The sequence below is a fragment of the Ruditapes philippinarum genome, unplaced genomic scaffold (genome assembly GCF_026571515.1).
Source record: "Ruditapes philippinarum isolate M1 unplaced genomic scaffold, ASM2657151v2 ctg4391_1_1_1_1, whole genome shotgun sequence".
In the NCBI taxonomy this organism is placed as follows: Eukaryota; Metazoa; Mollusca; class Bivalvia; order Venerida; family Veneridae; genus Ruditapes; species Ruditapes philippinarum.
Genome location: NW_026861984.1, coordinates 11,395 through 28,870, shown reverse-complemented (window position 1 = coordinate 28,870; position 17,476 = coordinate 11,395). Strand labels below are relative to the sequence as shown.

At 33.4% G+C, this 17,476-nt stretch overlaps 1 protein-coding gene across 1 annotated transcript; it reads left to right on the top strand.

Annotated features, from left to right (window-relative positions):
• The first annotated feature begins 927 nt into the window (after positions 1–927).
• Positions 928–14,198, top strand: LOC132717544 (uncharacterized). Its single transcript, XM_060701031.1, has 4 exons — positions 928–1,089; positions 4,329–4,357; positions 10,865–11,020; positions 13,887–14,198. The coding sequence occupies exons 1-4, from the start codon at positions 1,017–1,019 to the stop codon at positions 13,956–13,958; spliced, it is 330 nt and encodes a 109-aa protein (XP_060557014.1). The 5' UTR covers positions 928–1,016; the 3' UTR covers positions 13,959–14,198.
• The last annotated feature ends 3,278 nt before the right edge of the window (positions 14,199–17,476 follow it).

The following is a 17,476-nucleotide window of genomic DNA, read 5'->3' as shown; positions in this document are numbered from 1 at the left end:
TATGACTATAAGTATGCTCTGATTCACTTAATACAGACATATTGTCAGTATCTCTCTGTTTATTTCTTGTGTTCTGTGCAGGTTATTGAAGGGCATCTTGGTCAGATTTCAGTTCTGAAAAAAGTCTTTAAAATTTGCAGAATTTCAATGCAGAAGATTTTCTTAGTATACCACCATTTCTAGTTGAGTTGAGGGACTGGGTACTATTATGTGGGGAGAGGGGGTTTGGGTAGAAATGCCATTTTTTTAATCGACTTTGAAAACCATGTGTTGCCACCATAACCGGAACCGGAAGATATGAATTGAGTCAGAATTTTTTTACCAATACTTACTTTTTGATGCCTTCCTGACAAGTATAATTTAAACCAAGAAATAGATTTGACACCTAATACATCTAATTTATCACACAAAAAATCATGATTGACAGTATCTTGAAAATGCTTTTGGTTATACCAGTGAGTAACCCTTTGGAGCTATTTGTACGGATATAGTCAAGTAGGTTAATAAGTAATAATGAAAGTGTATAAATTTATTGCATCTGTGTAGGTTTTGTGTGTAACATGATGTAAACGTAGGTTTTTGTTAATTCTTCTGGACCTCGTTTATTGGCGGAAGGATTAAAACAGTAAAACCCGCTAGCAGTCAGGAATATCATTAAAATAATGAAGATTTCTGAAAAAAAAGGAGATGACATATAAATTATATTATGGACCTCATTTTATAAATATAATGCTGATGTTTAAAGTTGAAAACAGTATATCATTCATCAAGAACAGTGGAAGCCAGAATTAAGACGCAAATGTGACTGAATTACTATAGAACATTGTAGTATGAAATTTCAGTGGGCCGAACCCGAAGAAGAAATTCCGGATTCAGGATACCGGGAATTTGACTCATCACTTTAGTTTGGTTCCCTGTCCTATTCTCTTCTATATTGTTTCTTCCCACAAGACAAGGTACCAGAATATATATTTTCGTTTCGTAGAAATCGTTGAGGCAAGTCCTTCAGTACAAAAATGTCTCTTTATCGAGGGCTCCTTAAATCTGAAAAGGTCATTCATCAGATTCAGAAGCATGGCTTTAAATCATGTAAGTGTAATATTTTAATAATTTAAACTGCTATAATCCTAAGGTATAGAAATAGCTTTAAAACTAAATGTATTCAATGACCTTGGTTAAAGATTTGAAAAGACCGACCTTATCCACAGACGCTTGTGGTTTGGAGCTCAAAACGCCTTTAAAATCCAAATAAAATGCATATTTGTCAATCCCAGGACATGTACTGATCATATATATCAAAAAATCTTAATATATGCCGTTTTGAAAAAAAATCATATTTCAACAACTATAATAATACACAAGATAAAAATGTTCGCCGGAAAAATCCGCACCCCATACCCGTCATAATCACCATGTATTTTAATCCATTTCCAATATTTTCACAAAATCCTTTGGTCCATCGACACAGAAGATATAATTCTTCACGATGATGGTCAATTTTAAACTTCAGCGGTAATATAAACAACACAACAGCCGAAATAAACATCAATATTATCGCCGTTTTTTTTCAACGACAAAATCTTTCGATAAATTCAATGGACCAGACGGCTATGAACGAAGCTATCCGATTATGTGGCCCCAGCTTTGCCGTGTGCAAAATGCGCAGCGCTTTTAAGTTTGGGAACCACATAATCGGATAGCTTCGTTCATAGCCGTCTGGTCCATTGAATTTATCGAAAGATTTTGTCGTTGAAAAAAACGGCGATAATATTGATGTTTATTTCGGCTGTTGCGTTGTTTATATTACCGCTGAAGTTTAAAATTGACCATCATCGTGAAGAATTATATCTTCTGTGTCGATGGACCAAAGGATTATGTGAAAATATTGGAAATGGATTAAAATACATGGTGATTATGACGGTAGGGGTGCGGATTTTTTCAAGCGAACATTTTTATCTTGTGTATTATTATAGTTGTTGAAATATGATTTTTTTTCAAAACGGCATATATTAAGATTTTTTGATATATATGATCAGTACATGTCCTGGGATTGACAAATATGCATTTTATTTGGATTTTAAAGGCGTTTTGAGCTCCAAACCACAAGCGTCTGTGACCTTATCTGCTTATTTATTTCGACTGAAGCAAGTCAAGTCAAGTAAATTCTATTTATAAGTCGGATACATCAACAATAAACATAAGCTCTGATGAGCTTTTTACACCGACTACAATAATATAAAACACATGTTTAAGATATGATAAATGACGAAAATGGTTATGATAAAATAAGACAAATAGCATTGCATTAACAAATAGAGTAGACAAACAGCACTGTACTAGCATTCATCAGTAGCATACAAAATTAAGAGGTAATACATATTAGATCTAATTAAAAAAAACATTAATATACATACTAAAGGTTAAGATCACACATCACATCTTATATAAAACACACAAACATTTAAGCAGATGAACATCAGGCATACATACACACAATAAAATGCATTGTGTTAATTAATTTGTTTAATAAGTGCCTGTAGTCAAAATATATTGACGTGCCAAAGCTTGATTTTGAGATATTTTCGTTCTAGGGCAGAATCAGACTCGAAAATATCACAAAATCTCGTCGCGCAGTACAATGAATTGGACTGTATAAGTGCCTGATGGTTGTAAATTAACTACAACTATTTTATCAGAAATGGTAAATTACTGATGAAGGGTGATTAGATTCCCCACACTATCAGCTCGTCCGCGGCGTGGCCAAGTGGTTAACGCGTTGGACTAGTAATCTAAGGATTGCTGACCGCGTGGGTTCAAACCCTGTGAGGGTCAAGCCGTTGTTTCCTTGAGCAAGAAACTTTACATTCATTGCTTAGTACTGGTTGGTTCAAGGAACGGATTCGAGAGTGTTTCAATAAGCTTATAGCTTCCAACACAATCAAACTAAAATAAATTTGTATTTGTATAAACCAACTCGTCCGCAAATCAGGGTCAGCTCAGCCCTAAAACGTACTCGACCCCGAGTCAGCTCGGCTCTAATCCAACTCAGCACGGTCAACTCGGCACATAAATGACTGAATCACTGATTTTTTTACTACCTTTTATATTTTTTCATCATAACTTTCATTGTTTAACATTTTACAGTAACAGACCTCTACTCAAGGATATTGAAAAGTTTTACTGACAAAAGTACCAGTTTGTATACATGTGAATATTTTGTAGAGAAACAAATTACTTCAGGTGTTTTCAGTAAAAAAATATAGTCAAAACAGCATTGGTCGTATTAAAGAAGAAACAGTGTTAAATACGAGAACATTTATTGTCATAAAAATTTAATCCAAAAACTTTATTTATGGATCAATATTTAACTTATATTGTATTGACATCTCTTCTTAACAAAGATAATTTCAAACAATACGTACATGTACACTGCCAACCTTTTCAATTTCTGGATGTAAGTGATGGTACTTCTGAATATGTTAATGGCTGAGGCTATTTATCTGAATCATGGCAGTGACAATATACACTGTCCGTGTTAGGCATTGACAACACTTAACAAAGTAGCCCGGGATTATATCACTTTTTAAATTTCCCGGGGGTCCAATTTGGATGCAGTTTCTTTTTTCTAATTTCCTAAAATTAAGGGGTCCAAAAATTAAATTTAGGATGTCAAAAAAATTTTTTCAAACATTCTGACCCTTACTGGCCCTGGTACTTATGATTAAAATTTGCATGTAAAAACTCTTTTTGTGTATTTACTGCAACAGTGTTATGATGTTAAGCAATATCTAGAGTTCAGTATTTTATTTATTTTTTGCATCCAAATGGATGCAAAAAAAGTAAAATACTGAACTCATTAATATTGCTTAACATCATAAAAACTGTTGCAGTACATAAGAGTTTGCTACATGCAAGATTTAATCAGTAAGTCACTAAGTGGATGCAAGAGGTTAATATTAATAATAATAATGGATGCCAGTAGGCATTTTAGCGGTATGCAGAAGTTACTTTTAAAAACAGAGTGAATGGAAAGTACAAAGATTTTTAACTATCTTGCTACACTTGCCCATTTGGCAAATTAGAAATTTTTAGTAGCCTTTTGTACATGTTGCATATATATTTTGTTGAGTCTGTAAGATTCGTAAATGCTTAAATAGTTATAAAATGTTATATGTATTTGCCTCAGTACTTGAATGACCTGAAGCTGAATGAAAAATGATATTTGCAATTGAAGTGTTGTGCAACAGCTAGTATTAAAATGTTGAGCAATAATTTTGATGTATTGATTCAATCTTATAACTATTTAATTTTCTTTTTTTTAATTTCAGCTGTTGTATGCCGTGGAGAACCTGGTGCAGTAAGTAATTGTTACATATATACCTGTGAGTCACCACTTTTCGTAATGTTAAGCGATTGACGTGGACAGTAAATTAATGACAACAAAAAACAATTTTTAAACTGTTCAGAAATCAAAATATATCTTACCTCTATATATCCAACAAAAGGAAAACAAAAAATTGGACTTTGGATTCTTTCTCTAGCTTACAGAATGTTGATGGTTCTACTCATTCTTGCCAGAAACATTGAAGGGAAGGGCACATGGCGTCTTTCTCCACCAGTGAACCTGGAAAGTCGTCATATGACCTATACTGTGTTGTTGTGATGTAAAACACAATAACAAGAAAAAAATGTTCTCAGCGATGGATAATAAACTGCTGAATATTTTCAGCATATGTTATGCTTAAGTCAGCAAATTAAACAGAGAAAAAGAGGGGGGAAATGTGTTTTGGCTCAGTCATATTTGATAAAAGGCATGAAAATTCTTTATCATTATAACTAAAAAAATAGAATTGAGAAAGCATATGGAGATTATGAGCCAATGAAAATTTAATAGTACAATACTAATACTACCATTCTTGTTTACGTACATGCAAGTAACACATAAGCCTTCAATTCAGTTACTGTTACTTGCATAGATAATAATATAGTAATGTGCTGATTTATGGTATTGTACAGGAAGGAACTCATTTGAAATCTTAAAATTGAGCATTGGTAAAAAAGTATATGTTCCAAAGATGCACTTTCACAATAAACTCCCAGTATATGAAAGCAGAAGTAAGTCAATGATGGGATAAGTGTATAACTGTGTCAGTTTTTATGAAATTCAAAGCTTTTTTATGAATATCCAAATGCAATTCATTTACTTTCGCTTGCACATGTATGGGGGCTATAGTGCACCATTGGTATATGCAGAACTTGTCCCCCTAACAATATCTCCTTAACTCAGTGGGTAAAAATTCACCATTAGGGTCAGCTAGGGCTGTTATTGATTGAAAATTTTGTATTGATATATCAATAGCTAAATATCATTTATACTTGATAATAGATTTAAATTGCTTAATATACAGTGGAAACTATATATATATGAATATATGTGTAAAAAATTATAGTGTTATGCAAGCATGGTTTATTCTTACAAACATAGCATTCTGAAAGAAAGAATGTTTTCTTGGTTTTATCTTTTACAGGTCTTTGACAATTAATTCCAATGTTCAAACTAGGGAAAAAAAGTGGCTTTTTCTCTTTACAACAAAGAGAGAGACATTTTCACTATTTTTACTAAACATGAAGAAATGGGTTTTAAATTGTATCAATAATATTCTAAATTATTAATTGATATTGTATCAATTGTTGATTATCGATCAGATGCTATCCTAGGGTCAGTGGCCTTTGTCACTGTCAGCTGTACAAGATGACTGTTAAATTTTGAGATAGAAAAAAAAAGGCCTAGAGATTGTAGCATGATGAGTAAACTGTAACATGATACTCTAGGTGTGTACAGCTCCTTTATAATAGAGAGTTCCCTAGATCTTAAGATACTACCATCGCGAACACTGATATGTAAACACATGTATCATATAATATAGTTTAGATAATAAAAGTAGTTAGAGCACATATAAAGGCATTCGTTTCAATTCCAGAAAGTTGGAAGTAGGTCTCACCGAGATTAGTTATTTTGGTCACGTGTTAACTGCAGAAGGCTTAAAGGCCGATCCCGCCAAAATTGAGGTCATTAAGGGTATGAGACCACCCACATCAAAAAGTGAACTACAGGTGGTATTAGGCATGGTTAATTATCTCAGTCGTTATGTCTCTGACAATTTATCAGAGATTACCGCTCCTATGAGAGAGTTATTGCATTAAGGACACTTTATTCACGTGGCAAAAAGCCTCAAAGTGATTCCTTTGAAAAATGAAAGAAGTCATTTGTAAGGACACATGTTTAGCTTATTATGACCCAAACAAATCCTTGACATTGCAAGTTGATTCTTCTTCAAAATCTTTTAGGGGCAGTAATCCTTCAGGAAAACGTCCCATAGCATTTGCGTCCCGTAGCTTAACTGAATCACAGAGAAATATGGGTCAAATTTCTAAAGAATTATTATCTATCGTCTTTGGATTTACGAAATTTCATCAGTACTGCTATAGCCGTGATGTCATTGTAGAAAATGACCATCTCCCTATACAGGGATTGCTGAAAAAGCCTATGCATTCAATACCTGCTAGGTTGCAGCGTTTAGTCTTGAAATTAACTCCATATAGGTTTCAGTTTCGTCACATGTCCGGTAAGAAAATCCATTAGCAGATGGACTTAGCAGAAACGCCAGTCCGGAACAAGCCCAGAACTTAATGAGGTATTGAGGCACACGTTTGCATGGTTATCTCATCTTTACCCGTGTCAGATAGAAAACTTGAGGAAATCAGGTTACACATAAAACAAGATGAACAATTATGTACATTACAACAAACAATAAAGTTTGGTTGGCCTAAGTACAAAAGGCTTGTCATCAGTTAATTGCTGCCTTTTGGAACTATAGGGATGAGTTATCTGAGGTTGATGGTTTAATAATGAAAGGAGAAAAAATCGTTATGCCAGGTCACTCAGATCTGAAATGTTAAAGGTGCTGCATTCCAGTCATCTGGGTGCGCAAAAATGTCTTAGTAGAGCAAGGTCAATATGTTTTGGGCCGGGAATTTCAAATGATATAATTGAAATGGTAAATCAATGTCATATTTGTCTGGAATACAGGTCATCGCAACAGAATGAGCCATTAATCAGCTCTGAAATCCCAGACTATCCGTTTCAAATTGCAGGGTGTGACACTGTGACTTGTTCTCACTTAATGAGAAAAATTTCATGGTCATGTCCGATTACTATTCTAGGTATCCCATAGTTCATGAACTTTCGAACATAAAAAGTTCAACTGTTATTTCCCACATGAAAGATATCATGTCACATTGGGGCATATGTGAGAAAATAGTCACTGATGGGGGTCCATGTTTTTCTAGTCAAGAATTTGAGGAGTTTTCAAAGTCATGGGATTTTGTACCTGTAAAATGTAGTCCATATCATAACCAAACAAATTGTTTGGATGAGGCGATGGTTAAAGTTGCCAAACGTATACTTAAAAAGGCAAAAGATGATAATTCTGATCCGAGAATAGGATTTTTAGAATATCGTTCTACTCCTCTCGCTGATATAGGAAATTTCAGTCCAGCGCAGTTAGTCCAATCACGACAACTTCGTTCTATCCTTCCCACTGTAAGGGAAAACCTTATACCACGAGAACCGCCCCCTGATGTAGTCAAACAAAAAATCGCAGAATCCAAGGTCAAATCTAAGCATTACTATGATAACAAGAGCTGTCACAGGAGACAGCGAAGCTCGACTAATAAAATACTGGACGCAGTAAGGAGGACAAAACTATGAAAGAAAAATCAATTATGTATAATTACGTATTAAGTTATAGTAAAAATTAACATTTGTTAACATAAATTCCAAGATCAAGGGGAATAATTATAGAAATAGTCATGCTAGAGTTATGGATCTTGCCACACAACATTTGTGTAATGATAAGAAATATATATTTGAAGTTTGAAGTAGATACCTTAAAAAGTAAAGAAGTTATTATATTTCTTAAAGAAAATCCTAAGTTCAAAGAGAGATAAATCTGTAAATATTGCTTTAAGAGTTATGAACATTGTCACATAAAATGTAATTAATGATAAGGTATAAGTATTTGAAGTTTGAGGTAGATACCTTTAAAAATAAAAAAGTTAAAATAAAAAATAACATTTTTCTAGTAAATAAATCTAAGTTTATGGGGAGATAATTCTTGCAATATTGGTGCTAGAGTTATGAACCTTGTCACATAAGATGTGGATGATGATTACGTAAATATATTTGAAGTATGAAGTTGATCCCTTTAGAAATAAATAAGTTACAGTAAAAAATAATATTTTTTATGGAAAATTCTAAGTTCAAAGGGCGATAAATCTGAAAATATTGGTGCTAGAGTTATGAACCTTGTCACATAAGATGGGGATGATGATAACGTAAATATATTTGAAGTATGAGGTCGATCCCTTAAGAAACAAAGAAGAAACAGTAAGAAATAGTATTTTTTGAGGAAAATTCTAAGTTCAAGGGGAGATAAATCTGAAAATATTGGTGCTAGAGTTATGAACCTTGTCACATAAGATGGGGATGATGATAAGGTACATATATTTGAAGTATGAGGTTGATCCCTTAAGAAATAAAGAAGTATCAGTAAAAAAATAGTAATTTTTAAGGAAAATTCTAAGTTCAAGGGGAGATAAATCTGAAAATATTGGTGCTAGAGTTATGAACCTTGTCACATAAGATGTGGTTGATGATAAGGAACATATATTTGAAGTTTGAAGTTGATACCTTAAGAAATGACAAAGTTATAGTGAAAAATATTTTACTGCACCAAAACTTTAATCTAAAATCTGGACGCGGACGCCGACGCCGGGGCGAGTAGGACAGCTCTCCATATACTTCGTATAGTCGAGCTAAAAATGCTAAGTCTCTGTCTCCCTTAAATGTTGGAGATTCCGCTAGAATTCAACGTCTAGACAAGTCCTGGAGTCCCGCTGTTGTAATAAAAAATCACAGCGATAGGTCCTATATTGTTGAAACAGAAAACGGACAACAATATCGCAGAAATCTTAAAGATTTGTTGAAATCTAAAGAATCACCTTTATTGACACATGGTGCTTTGAATTCTGGCCTTGAAATGTCAGTTAATGACAAAATGATTGACGTAGGGTCAGAGCGTACCGATAGCAATAAACAGCCTGTGGTTTTGAATCCTCCGGATAATGCTAATTATTTCACTCGCGCAGGCAGAAAGGTGAAGCCACGTGCTGTAACAGACTTGTAAATAGACAGTGATTGTTTGTAATGAAGAAATTTACAGTATTAATCATGATTAGTACATGTTGTAAACGACTCATGATAATGAACATTTATTAACTACATGTTACTGTAATCATCATCTAATATAAAGTTTTTCTTCCTTGAATTTATTTAAGCGTTATTCAAATAATCTATGCGGTTATACATATGATAAAATTATGTTTAAAAAAACAGTAATTTTGTAAAAGATGGAATGAGTAAACTGTAACATGATACTCTAGGTGTGTACAGCTCCTTTATAATAGAGAGTTCCCTAGATCTTAAGATACTACCATCGCGGACACTGATATGTAAACACATGTATCATATAATATAGTTTAGATAATAAACGTAGTTAGAGCACATATATATTTATGTCGTTCATAAACCCATGACGTAACAGAGATGAGCTTTAATTTGTGATAGTAAGATGTTAATAATTATCTGCAGTTTCTTTAAATGACATCGTATCCTAAAGTACAAAGTAGATTGAGCAAACTTCATAGGAATGATCCTTAGGTGCCCTCTTCTAATGTTCAATCTGATGCTGTACATCTATCACAACATAAAGGACATACAGGGGATGATTTACATCATTTTTGTATAGGACCACCGAATAAATCCTATACTGGTTGGGGAGATAACCCCGGCACAAATTCACATATTTTTTGCAATATCTTAATTATCTTCCTGTATATTTTAAATGTTGAACCACCTAAACAAAGTTAAATTCAAAGACTTTGCATTACACTACAAGAATAACATATGAAAATGGAAACTGGTACTTCTTTAAGGTCTTGAATGAGGTATACAAAACATGGTCTTCTAACCCCGCATCAAGTAACCGCCTCCGTGGTCGAGGGGTTAGAGTCGATGACTTCTAATCCAGTTACTTCTCTGGCGTGGGTTCGATCCCCGGGAGATGCTTTGGTAGTTTAGCGCGGAGGAAGGTAGTCTAGTACTGGTGTAACTCTCCAGGAACGATGGTTAGGAAACTACCCGCCTATATGACTGAAATACTGTTGAAAAAGGCGTAAAATGAAACAAACAAACAAACAAACAGTTAATAAAGTCAACACTTAAATTTTTATGTAAAAAATGACAGGAAAATCAGCATCAATATTATAAATTTTTACATCTTACATGTTTTATCTATTTTTTTGTTGATATAAAAAAAATTCAACAATCTTTCCCAAGTCAGTGGCCTGTGGGTCAATACATTTTTTACTTCCTTTTTTTTTTTCCTTGCAATTTAATAAAAAGAATGTTTTGAAGCAGTTTTTGCCAACAAAAAGTTTAGGTAATTATTTGAAAATTATAAAAAAGTTTAACAACTTTCAAAAAATCATCACATTCTGTCCTGCTCCTAGACTACTAGGTGGCTATATGCTTGTTTGTTGAAAAACAACGTTGCAACAAAAATATTTATCAAGTGTCGGAATTATCTGTGTGTCAGAGTTATCTCTTCGACCAGTATACCAAATGAATTAAGGCCTACTGTGAAAAAAGAGTAAAATATATATTGGTTCACAGAACATGGAAATGTTCCTCTATGTTTATTCCTCTCAAATAGGCACATAATTACCTTCTTGTTTATTGCAGCTGACACCTAGACAAAAAGTGATGGCAAACCAAGCATCAATGGACCACATGTTAGTTCCAAGTGGAAGCTGGCAAGAAAATTATAATGCGAAACAGCCCATGTACAATCTAAACTTGCTCCTGTCGACAGTTGCAATGCTTGCTGCTTCTTATGCTGTAAGTATTTGATTGAAGAATTTGAGTTGTTCAATATCAATAAGATAAGATCTCAACAATAAGTCATACCCTAAATGTAAACAGGAGAGTTTCATAAATATGTAACCTTCACACTGCTTCGATTTTGCATTTCATCAGCATAACGGCTGCAGAAAATCATATTATTATGCTATATTATAACATAAGATTCTTTATGATAAGATTTTTGTGTCGCCTCTACGGAGTAGTGGCGACATATACTGATCACTTCTCCGTCGTCTGTCTGTCCGTCTGTCTGTCCGTCCGTCTGTCTGTCTGTCCGTCCGTCCGTCACAAAACTTGTCCGGACTACTGCTCATAAACTACTGGTGCAATTTCATCCAAACTTTACAGGAATGATCAGTACCAAGTCTAGTTGTGCATATTGTCAGCATTTTCCGGTTCAATGATTTTTGTCAGAGTTATGGCCCTTTAATAATTTTTAATTTTAAAGTTTGTCCGGACTACTTCTCTTATACCACTAATGCAATTTTAATGAAACTTTACAGGATTGATCTGTAGCTCAAGTCCTTGCGCATATTGCACGGGTTTTCCGGTTGAATGATTTTTGGCCGAGTTATGGCCCTTTGACAAAAAGGTGTTTTTTTCTGTGTGTTGCCAGATACACAAAAGCTTGTCCGGACTACTCCTCATAAACTACTGGTGCAATTTTATCAAACTTTACAGGAATGATCAGTACCAAGTCTAGTTGTGCATATTGTCAGCATTTTCCGGTTCAATGATTTTTGTCAGAGTTATGGCCCTTTAATAATTTTTATTTATCAAAGTTTGTCCGGAATACTTCTCTTATACCACTAATGCAATTTCAATGAAACTTTACAGGATTGATCTGTAACTCAAGTCCTTGCGCATATTGCACGTTTTTTTCCGGTTGAATGATTTTTGGCCGAGTTACGGCCCTTTGATAAAAAGGTGTTTTTTTCTGTGTGTTGCCAGATACACAAAAGCTTGTCCGGACTACTCCTCATAAACTAGTCTACTGGTGCAATTTTATCCAAACTTTACAGGAATGATCAGTACCAAGTCTAGATGTGCACTGTCTGTCTGTCTGTCACAAAAGTTGTCCCAACATGAATTTGGCCATCATGAGGCGACACATGTGATTACTGATCGCTCTTGTCATGTATATCAAACTGAAATTGACCTTGGCTCTTTTTTAACCTTGACCTTTAAGGTAAATTATTGAATTTTCACTGATTTTGCTATAATTGACTGTATCTTGGTAATTAATAAATGGATTATCTTCATACTTTGAAAGAACAACATTTTGGACAAGGCATTCTTAAAGGTTGAACTGACATTGACCTTGAGCTTTCAATGACCTTGACAGTCAAGGCCAAAGTATTGAATTTTAGTTAAGTGTAACTCCTTTAAGATGTATCAATAAGAAAGGGTGAATAAAAGTCAAGGATTTGGTAGGTTCTGAATCTCTTTTGTTCTTGTTGGCATAGCCTGTATCTAAGACAAATTCAGTGGATTATAGACAATCCATCTTCTAATATAACCACACTCTGAAAATACATAATTAATTCATTCTAAATAAATAGTATATTTAACATTCATGAATTGAACAAATCATTATCAATCACACATCATTTCAGTGGCTTTTAATTAACATAATAAACATTTTTTCATACAATATCATAAAACACTTATACATTTACAACAATATATCAAACTTAGAAATACAATATGCTCTTCTCACTCTCTCCAGTGTACTGTTAATTCTGCAAATTATAATGGAATAATGTGCAGAGAGTTGGAATAGAATTTGAAATTAATTTATAAAATTTGTTAGTTAAGGAGAAAGATATGATACTGCTATATTAAACCAATCCTTAAGAAGTCCAAAAATAAGACACAGATACCATTTACATTACTTATTCCATTCAATATTATTATTCAATTAAAAACAACATTTAGATAAACAATACTAGTCTTGATGTTCTGGAAATCATCAAAAGCAATTCAAACTTCAAATACCTTTATTATTAATTATAATATCCCATAAATCACAAAAATTTAAAACTAGAGGACAATGTACATGTGTCTCTTGAAAAGCCTCAGGTCAACTGAACACCAAAAATAGTCACATGATCAAACTGGTGTGAGAATCATTATGTAACCACTGACCCATAAAAGAACAGTTCAGGGGAAACAACTCTCTACTGTGTCATTGTTACATAAGTTGTCTTAATTTTGTAATTTATGTACAGATTTGATTCATATATAACAAAACTACACTTTTGACAAAGCAGACACGTGGAATAATTGACCTTTAAATGACCTTGACCATAAATTATTAAATTTCGATTATATTTTTCTTTACTTTCTCATTTATTTATGGAAAGAATTCATACTTCTACAACAAGTGTGACTAGACAAAAAAGGAAAAACTTTTTTTTTCTTTAATTTTCTTTTTTAAGATTTGTTTAAGCCATGTGTTTGTTTGCTTTTTGAAAATGTAAAAAAAGGCGTTGCCCCGCCAGCGGTGGCCTTTGTTTACAATGAAAATGAATATGCTAGATGTATTGTTACAGTCATGGTGGCAAAACATTTGCCATTCACAAACTTAAACCTTGATCATGACTTTTTTTTAGGTCTTTGTGTATTGTCTTCATACTTATCCACAACATTCCTTGGGACAAGACCTTCAAGTAGACCAGACAAAAATTTGTTTTTAGACAATTTTCTATGATTAGGTGCACTCTGTTTATTGTAATCTGAATATGATAGAATTGGACAGATAGGGCATTTATCTATTGCTTGCATCATCAATTATTTGGTTATTTTAAACTTTTTATATTTTTTGTTTCTTTATTTTCAGTTCTTATCCAGAAAATTCGTATATACGCCAGATTACAGCAAACCAATCGATTTGAAGGAGATCTACGGATAAACAATGATCAATACAAATTAATCACTCGGAAATTATTTTAAGTTATTAGTGTTTCACAGATTTTGTTTTCAAAGAAAAATTCTATGACTAAATATCTTATAAAACAAGACCACAGAAAGTTAATAATTCTTTAACTAAGTATATTCTTTAAGAAGACTCTGAAATTGTAATATTGGAATGTTTAGAACAGGTGTACTTTTTATGATTGATTGAAATAAATTTGACAATATTTTAAACATTTGCAGTGTTGATAATTAAAGTGCTTTGAAGTTTAGCTATACTATATGGAAAGTTTCAAAAGTAATGAAAGTTTTGTTGTAGGTATGTCCAGTAATGCTTCCACCACCCCCTTTACATATTACACATTTTACTTACTGGTACATCAGCTGATTGAACTGATTTTCTTGGTGAATATTTTGGACTGCAAGAAACATTACAATTTACTAAGCATTAAAAAATCACATGGTAAATGATTAGACAAGTGTGGTGGGTGATCCTTGATAATTATTTGATATATAATTCATGAAATGTTTATCTATTCAGGTTTTAAATACTACAATTTTGACAATATATATATTTATGAACCAGATTCATTTAAGTGTATAAAGCTGTTGCAAAAATTGTTTGAATTTTAAAAAGAATGCTTGCAAAATGCTTGTATAACAGAAATATGGAATATTGCCTGAATAGCAAATGGCACAATTTTTGTTCGGGACTTATTCTTTTTACATTATTAGACATTTTAAATTACAGCTGTTTCCAGAATCAATCATAAAATAATGGAAACAACATAATTTTACTGTTTATAAATTTTATATAAAGATATTTCATGAGACACAGCTTTAACTGTAAATGAAACCATTTCATGAACTACATGTATATAAATTGTAAAGTGGGTGGGGGGCGGGGCAGTGAATGTTAACCAAAATTAGACTAGTGCAAGGTCACAGATCCTCAGGTCAAGGTCACAGTCATTTTGAATCAATTAAAAATTTTGTGTCTGCTCTTTATCTTTTGAACACATTGAAAAACTAAAACTGTTTGGCAGATACATTTCTTATAATGAGATGATGTGCAGAGCATAGGTTTGGTCTTCCCAAGATCATAATTAGCCCTTCCCTGTGGATTTCTTGATTTATATAGAATTGCATAGGAAAACACATTTAAATTTTATTATGTGAAACTACAATGTACAATGTCTAGAACTTAGATTCAATATTGACCCTGCTTCAGGGATTTATTGATTTATATAGGGAAAAAAATCTGAGACATTGTGTGAAACTTCTAAGTCCAGAGCTTAAGATATTTGGCATGTAACATCTTTTTGTGGACCACAAAATGACTGGTATTAAAACTGCCTTTTTGGATCAATATTGGCTCTGCCTGGGGTCACTTATTGTCCGCCTCTATTTCAAAGAAAGAAGTGGGATGTGGAAAAGGGCTCTGTCTGTCTGTCCGAACAAACATTTGAATATTTATGTGGCTAGAGGAACAATAGGTAATTGTACTTTTTATGCCCCCGCCATATAATGCCTGGTGCATATAGTGTTACCCTATTTCGTCATTCTGTCATCATCAGTTTCTGTTCATTATACTAGTAACGGTTGCACACATTCAACTCAAATTTGGCATATGGATATATCATAAGAAAATACAGATCAAGTTCGAATTTGGTCATGATTTGATAATTTTTGGCAGGGTTATGCCCCTTTCACTTTGAAAATAATATGAAATTTTCAGTTTCCGTTCATTATCTCTCCAATGGTATTACACATTCAACTCAAATTTGACATGGATACATCAAAGGAATGTGCAGGTCAAGTTCGAATTTGGTCATGGTTCCATGATTTTTTGCAGACTTAAGCCCCTTCCACTTTGAAAAAAAAAAAGGAAATTTTCAGTTTCCGTTCACTATCTCCCCAACAGTTGTACATATTCAATTCAAATTTAAGATATGGATATGTCATAAAAATACACTGGTCAAGTTTGAATTTGGTCATTGTTTGATGATAGTTGACAGAGGTATCCCTCTTGAACTTTGAAAAAAAAATCAGAAATTTTTAGTTTCCGTTCATTATCTCACCAATGGTTGTATACATTCAACTCAAATTTGACATATAGATACATCCTAGGAATAAACAGTTCAAGTTTGAATTTGGTCGTGGTTTAATGATTTTGGACAAAGTTATCTCTCTTGAATGTTGGAAAAATTTTGAATTTTTAGTTTCAGCACTGGTACTTTTGTGGAAATGTATTTAACCATTATTATGTTGGCTACAAATATGCAATATGCAATTTACAAAAGGTAAACAATGAATAGTTTCAGTACCTTGAACTTTGTATAAAAATGGTATGTGATTACATTGAATAGTTTTAAGGGCATTGAACTTAAAATGAAAAAAAAAATAGTTTGTGCAAACAAATTTGGAACTAAATATTGTAACATCTGAAATTTTTGCTGCATGCGGGGGCATCCGTGGAGTGACGACACATTTCTAGTTCTTTGATGTCATTCATTCAGTAATCTCTTGCATGGCTAAAAGAACAATTGAGAAGCCACATATGTATCATATGATTGGGACGTCCGTCCGCCTGCCCTTCCATCTGTCTGTCTGTCACGCTTTCGTATTTAGTCTATAATCATGGCATTTATCAAAGGAATGTGGCATAAATGTTTGTTATGATAAAACAAGGTGTCACGGGCAACACCCCTACCTTCAAGGTCACACTTAGTGATTAAAGGTTAATATTGTCTATTTGAAGGTCTATGTCGTGTAAGGTCCATAACTTTCTTTTCCGTGAATGGATTTCGACAATACTTGGCTCAAATGTTCACCATAATAAGACAATGTGTCATGAGCAACACCAATGTTGCCTACCTCTTAGGTCAATTTCATACTTGGAGGTCAAAGATTAACTTGGCCTGTTAAAGAGTGTATATTGTATCCAGTCCATAACTTTTTCTGATATTTCATTAATGAAGGGATTTTGAAATTACTTGGCACAAATGTTGCTAAGGTCAAGGTGACATTTGGAGGTCAAAGCTTAACATGGTCTGTTTTAGGGTGTACATATTATGTCCAGTCCATAATGCTTTTATTGTTCAAGGGAATTTGAAATTACTCTGCACAAATGTTGACAATAATAAGACGACATGTCATGCACAACACCCAGACCCCTTCAAAGGTCAAGGTCACACTTGGAAGTTCAGTCTAAAAATGGTTTGTTACATGACATGATATGATGCCAAGTCAGGCCTATGCAAATAACATGTCATTGATGAATTGCCCACATACCTTGATCATGAAAAAGTTATAGACTGGACACAAATAACCCTGTAACAAACTATACCCTGTTTGTCACATTTTGTGGCTTTGAAATAGTGACAACTATACAAATGTATTTCTGTTGAGGTGGGCATTATATTTTTTTAATGAGTTTATTGTTGCTTGCATGTGCAGATTTAGCATTGATAAAGGTATCATTCCAATAACACCTATATACATTTCGGGAGCCGC

Excerpts from the sequence above, each read along its gene's own strand:
- LOC132717544 (XM_060701031.1), top strand. The coding sequence starts at position 1,017 with ATGTCTCTTTATCGAGGGCTCCTTAAATCTGAAAAGGTCATTCATCAG. Across the intron at positions 1,090-4,328 it reads GAAGCATGGCTTTAAATCAT|CTGTTGTATGCCGTGGAGAA; the intron begins GTAAGTGTAATA and ends TTTTAATTTCAG. Across the intron at positions 11,021-13,886 it reads TGCTTGCTGCTTCTTATGCT|TTCTTATCCAGAAAATTCGT; the intron begins GTAAGTATTTGA and ends CTTTATTTTCAG.